At 35.0% G+C, this 5,923-nt stretch overlaps 1 protein-coding gene across 1 annotated transcript; it reads left to right on the top strand.

The window, feature by feature from the left end:
* Positions 1-2,470: 2,470 nt before the first annotated feature.
* On the top strand, positions 2,471-5,059 carry npax-1 (Paired domain-containing protein; the record flags this gene model as incomplete). Its single annotated transcript, NM_063132.3, has 5 exons — positions 2,471-2,545; positions 3,400-3,493; positions 3,617-3,779; positions 4,660-4,797; positions 4,845-5,059. The coding sequence occupies 5 exons, from the start codon at positions 2,471-2,473 to the stop codon at positions 4,903-4,905; spliced, it is 531 nt and encodes a 176-aa protein (NP_495533.2). The 3' UTR covers positions 4,906-5,059.
* Positions 5,060-5,923: the final 864 nt, after the last annotated feature.

The raw sequence follows: 5,923 nt of genomic DNA, 5'->3' as shown, positions 1-5,923 counted from the left end.
ATAAGAAGTAACAAAATGTTTTGAAATACTCGGCAACTGGCTCCGTCTCACATGTTTGAGTATCTAGAACGAATTGCAAGCTTCACAAAAATATACGGGAGTTTTAGATCTGTCCCTCCTCTCAACCAATTAATTTTTCGCAAAACTCTTGAAAATGCTCGAAAAATGTTGTATTGTGACAGGAAAGTGTGTAATTTGTTGTAAATATGCCGACTTCTCTTGGTTTAAGAGGCGACACCGATGTACTGTACCTTGTGACATCCTAGAAGATGGCAGAGTAATCTATATATTTCCAGATATTTTCCATTTGTAAAACAAACCAATTAAATTTTTTTTCATACTTCTCTGCCCCTTTTAATATCTTGTCATATCACCTCTTCTTCTTCAGTTCATATCATTTTTTCCTCACGTTGTCATCTTCTGTCCCATTAATCTGACTTATTTACAAGCGACAATCTTTTCCCCAGTTTGTGTTCGGTTTCCATCATCGGCTTGTGGTGGCCCCACACGTCTCTTCTTGAAAATGTCAAAAAATTTGTGTGGCAGAACGCATCTTAGCAACATGTCCTCATATAAAACCGAGAGCGTCGTCACTTCGGAAGCACTGGCTCAAGATTTTCTTTTCTTGTTGTACTTTTCTTCTACATCTTGAGCCCTCCCGAACTCCTCTACATGTGCTGTTTTTTAGATGTCCTCGGGGCTTATTCCCATACTTTTTTATCCATTCCTGTGTACTCTTCATTTGGTTTTTTTATGGGTGGGCACATTCACATCGATAGTTGCAACACACTTTTCTCTCCTCCCACCTGGACGGGTTTCAATGAGGTTTCACACAGTTAAGTCATAAGTTGAACTCACACAAGACACCTGCCTGGAGCCATTTTAATCATACTTATTGAGAGGCTACAGCGTGGGGTACTGTACTATTTCTGGGCATTTTAACTTCTCCCAAATTGATCTTATTTTTTCCCTAAGTTGTTTTTTGTTGAATTATTATTTACTTTTTTTTAGAATTTACTCTTTAAAAGATAAGTTCATTCGCTAGGTAACTGTAGAATTTTTCAATTACGGCATTCCACGGGGCGCCACTTAAGCCGCCCTTCATCCCTCTCAGCCTCAGGCCCGGAAAACGCTTTCAAAATAAATATTAGTAATTAGTACTTTTTAACGAGAGGTTAATAAAAACACGTAAATGCTTTACTTGTTGCCCACTCATTTTTGAATTTGCAAGAAGTAGACAGAATAAATACTTTTAGTGTGTAAGTTTAGCAATCAAAAAATTTTAGTCAAACTCATCGAGCTCTTTGGTTGATCTTTTTGTCTTCAAGTTGTAGAGAATCTTAATTTAAAGACAATTTTCATTCCAAGTTTCTATTCATAATGATACTAGGAGGTCATAAATGTTTCCAGATAGACGACCACCAACAAACAAGCTGATCGTTCCATTACAAACACAGACTGTCATTTTCCTTTTCTCTTTTGCTTTCAATGTTTTTCCATCTGAAACGTCTGGAATTAGGTTTGTTTCGTGCCGATTGTCATTACATCATCTGACCAGTCGTCGGCAACATGTCTGGATCTCTTCCAAAATGACACAGTCTCTGTCAACCGTTGCTGCCACTGCTATCATAATGAGATGTTCTAGTAAAAGCTTATAATATATATATACACACATACAACAATATAACAAAAGTGAACAAAATGGCAAAAAGCGAATGCTATCAGTGGGGCGGTCTTCCTGGAAATACGATAGAGTACACGAGATGAAGATACATAGAATGTTTAGTTATTGGGTAAAAAACTGGAGGCTATTACCTGATGCCGATGCTTATAGTTGACGACATCATCATCATCATTGTTACATTATTCCTGCTTCCGTGTCATTCCAGGAAAAACATGAATTCCAACACGCCTCTTTATGATTTTTTATCTGCAATTTTCCGGCCGGTTACCGTAATCCAAGTCACGTAGCGCACCTGACTTCTTTTAGCCAGACACCATAATTATACTCTTTTTGGTGTTCAAGAGAAAGCTCTAATTAGGTCACTGATTTGATATAAGGTATCAAAGTATTTGAGAAAGGACATTCGAAACGACGTGTCTCTTGAGAATAATCAATGCACAACTTTTTATTCTTCAGCTGTCACGTGTGAATTTGAATACATGAAATTGAGTTCTGAGTTGTGAATTCTAGATTTTAGGTTTTAGATTTCAGATTCTTTATCCCTTTCCTGAAAATAATTTTCTCGAATAGCATGTTTCAAATATTTCCCAAATTTAAAAATCAACTTCCGATGAACAGTCTTCATTTTTCAAATGTTATCACAAAATGTCAAAGAATGTGGAACACTCTCTCTCCGTTCTAGAATGATGGTTATCAGGCGGCGTTTAGTCTCATTTCCCTTCTAGATTTTCCTTTTTTGTTGCTTCTCATTGTTTCTTTCAAGTATCAAATGATATCCAATTTCAGATGCTTCCACAAATCCATCAGCATACTCACTTTCCGGTGTCGACTAATGGTTCAACTGGATCTCCTCCGAATAACGTACGAACTCACTGAAACTTTTTAGTTATTTATAGAAATTTTTAGAGTTTCAGAAACCATATTGAAGTAGAAATGAAACTTTTCGGATAATTTTCAAACTGCACAAATTACAGTTTTTTCTAAAAAGTTACTGTTGCATGTAATTTAGTACTTATTTAATAGCCGTATCCCAACAAATACTTCCAATTTATTTTCTTTTCATTTTAAAATGGAAATTGTTATCAAATCGTAAAATTTAATTGCACTAGCTTTGAAAAATAAAATTTTTTAAAGCCTTAAATCGCCAAAAGAGTTCTCATAATCACCTAAAATATTTAAATGCACTACCGTATTTTCTCTATTAGTATTTCCATACGAACAATCCTCGGTCGTGTTGGAATTTTAAAGCCAAATGTGATAATGAAATATTAGATTTACCGCAGCAGGAATTTTTTAATTTTACTCTGAAATTTTTCGAAAGGCATATTGTAATTCTCAAAAATCGTCCAGATAGTTTTACATGTCTTACTAAATTTGCCCATTAAACATTATCGGATGAAGTTTTATGGAAAGTTAACACTTTTTGTGTGATCAATTGAAACTACACAAACTTTTTTCGAAAGGTTTTTGATCAATCATTGCAAATCCTCGCTTTCGGGTTAAAATTTCAGATAACACCAGCAGGTGAAACAGAAGTAATGGTTCAGGTTGTTGAAATGAGTAAATTATTGCTGATAGTTCAATTTAAATTTTTAAAAAGCAACTCTCACTTTAGAACAAAATTATTGTGCAGTTAAAAAAAATTGTATAGTTTAATGTATTTCGTGACTTTTTCCATTTTATAAATTCTTTTTTTTTGCTGAACCCATTTTCAGACGCTTCCGCCACCAATCATTCCTTACTCACTTCTCTCTGCATTTTATTCACTCTCATCCGCCAACATTTCAACGTCCCCGGAAATTAATGAAGGTATTCAGCTCATTCCGATTTCCTTTCTGGGTATAGGAAATAGGAAATAGTAGCTTTCAAAATTTTCAAAAATTTCAAAAAGCTAAAACCAAAATATCAAAATGCCGTTGCCTATGAATTCAGGCGAAAAGGTAAAAGCGGTGGGACGATCATATAATCCGGGTCGACCACTTTGTCTCGAAGATCGGAAGAAAATTGTCAGGCTGTATGAGGAAGGTTGTCGTGTTAGCCACATTGCTCGTCTCATTGGAGTTACACACAGTTGTGTAAGTAAGATAATGTCAAGGTGAGTGTTAAGTGGGTACTGTAGGAATGGGGTTAATATTGAAAATGAGAATTTAATTGTTCATTAAATATGGATGTGAGCATTGAAACTGATAGGTTTATTGGTTTAACGACAATTCAATTGTTGATCAGTGTTAATTGTGGGACTGGGTAGTACAATTGAATCTCTTCATGCAAACTAACAAACACTATGTAACTTTTCAAATAAAATATGATGATCTAAGATGATTAGGATTAAGGTGATTTGAGTGAAGCGTTTAGATTTTTTCCTAGTGCTCAAGTTTGGTAATTATAATGTTTTGAGTTTCGGATTTTTTTACGCGAATCAACTTTTGATTTCTGTTAAATCGCCACCTCTTGCCTCACCAAGTTATTTTTAAAATGAAAGTTGTTCATGAAAGTTGAACCAAATTCCGTAATTTTTGTCAATTCGGAAGTTTGGAATAATTAAGTTTTTAACCGACTGTATCCATTTAAAATTGAAGTTTGAAATTATATTTCGGGATTATTCAAATTATTCATTTGCTCGTATTTTCTTCTTTTGCACAACGCTTTAGATATATAAATGTGCAATGCAAATCATTTTTTAGAATATTTGTTCGCTTTACAAAATATATTCAGATTTTTTATATTTGTGACTATCATGCAGTATCCATGCAACTGGAAAATATGAAAATTTTAGTAATAGTAATTGTCTAACTATTTATAGGCTACATACGTTCTTATTTAATTCTTGGCCTTTCTATAAGTTTGTGCCCACGCACCACTTGGTCGACGTCTAGTCAATTATAACTTTCAATTTCTTTTTTCAAACTATAATTGCACATTTCCCATTGACAAATATCTTTGAATAGATACAATCTCCAATGTTAAATTTTCAGATATCGACGAACAGGAAGTGTCCAACCGAGAAGCTTCCGTGCAACTGAGAACCAAGAAAATGACAATGCAACGTGGCAGCAACAGCAGCTGAAGCAACAACAAAAGAAGGAAAAGCCATTGCCATTTTCAATAGAAAGGTTCTAGGAAACAAAGAAGACAGAATAGAAAATACACATATTTTCAGAATCTTGTCACCCGACATCAAAAAAGAAATCGGTACATATCCACGAGTCATCTCCCAGTGAACAATTCTTCCTCTTCTATCAGATCTTTACTTCTCTATGCAATGATAATCTCCATACCAATGTTCCTTTCCCTCCCCAAAAACCACCCCATTTAACCCCCATGACATCAACCAATAAAGAAGTAGTGTGCCAAAGGACTGGCAGGATGAAAAAAGTTTTTTGTCGGCCGAAGAGCTTAATCGAGCAACGCAATTTGCGGCGTCGGGGCCTCAACGATGTGCCTCGCGCACTCGTTTTCTCATTTCGCTTTCATGGACCACTTCATAAAACGACGTCTTCCTTTTCTCTTACTGCCACCCACGCCGCCCGACTGAGCACCACGATTTGAAAGTCATCTGCTTTTTCATTTTATTTTTTTCGGTTTCGCGCCCATTTGTTTTTTTTTAAATTTCAAGATCAAACAATAGTGATTTCTAGAATTTACTTGTTTTCGCTTCTCCGAGTATTAACGTCATTCAGTATTATCAAAATGATTAAAAAAATTATTTCCAGTCCTCTGCCTGTCTTCATCCAGATGTCGGCGCCAAGGCAACCTGCTCCCCCTAATTATATATTTGGGTTTTTACTCGACACTCGTATACCACCATAAATTCTAGAATGCTCGATTGCAGCTGTTGACACTTGGAAAACATCGTCTACGATGACCATCATGAATTTGTAAACAGAATGCATATTTGATGAATCTTGAAATCTTCAAAATATCTCTAAAGATCTATTTTTGTTCTTTGCTTCTTCCTTCATCTGACACTTAACATACCAAACACGAAAGTATTCTTTTTTTTGTCTTTGTTCACAACTTTTAGAAGAGCTTCAGTTTTGGAAAATTGTTCTGGTATTCAAAACTCCTATGAATTTCAAAACTCCTATGCTACCTGCAAACATTTAAATATATAACTTTGTTTTTTTTTAAGTCAAACTTTCCAAGGACCAACTGTAATTAGATAAATTTTAAATTGGGAAACCACTAGAAACCAAAACTTACACTGAAATGCAGATGATGATGGTTCTGAAAAATTCA

Source organism: Caenorhabditis elegans, chromosome II, assembly GCF_000002985.6.
Source record: "Caenorhabditis elegans chromosome II".
NCBI classification, from domain to species: domain Eukaryota; kingdom Metazoa; phylum Nematoda; class Chromadorea; order Rhabditida; family Rhabditidae; genus Caenorhabditis; species Caenorhabditis elegans.
The sequence above is the reverse complement of the archived record's forward strand: the minus strand, read 5'-3'. Positions and strand labels throughout refer to the sequence as shown.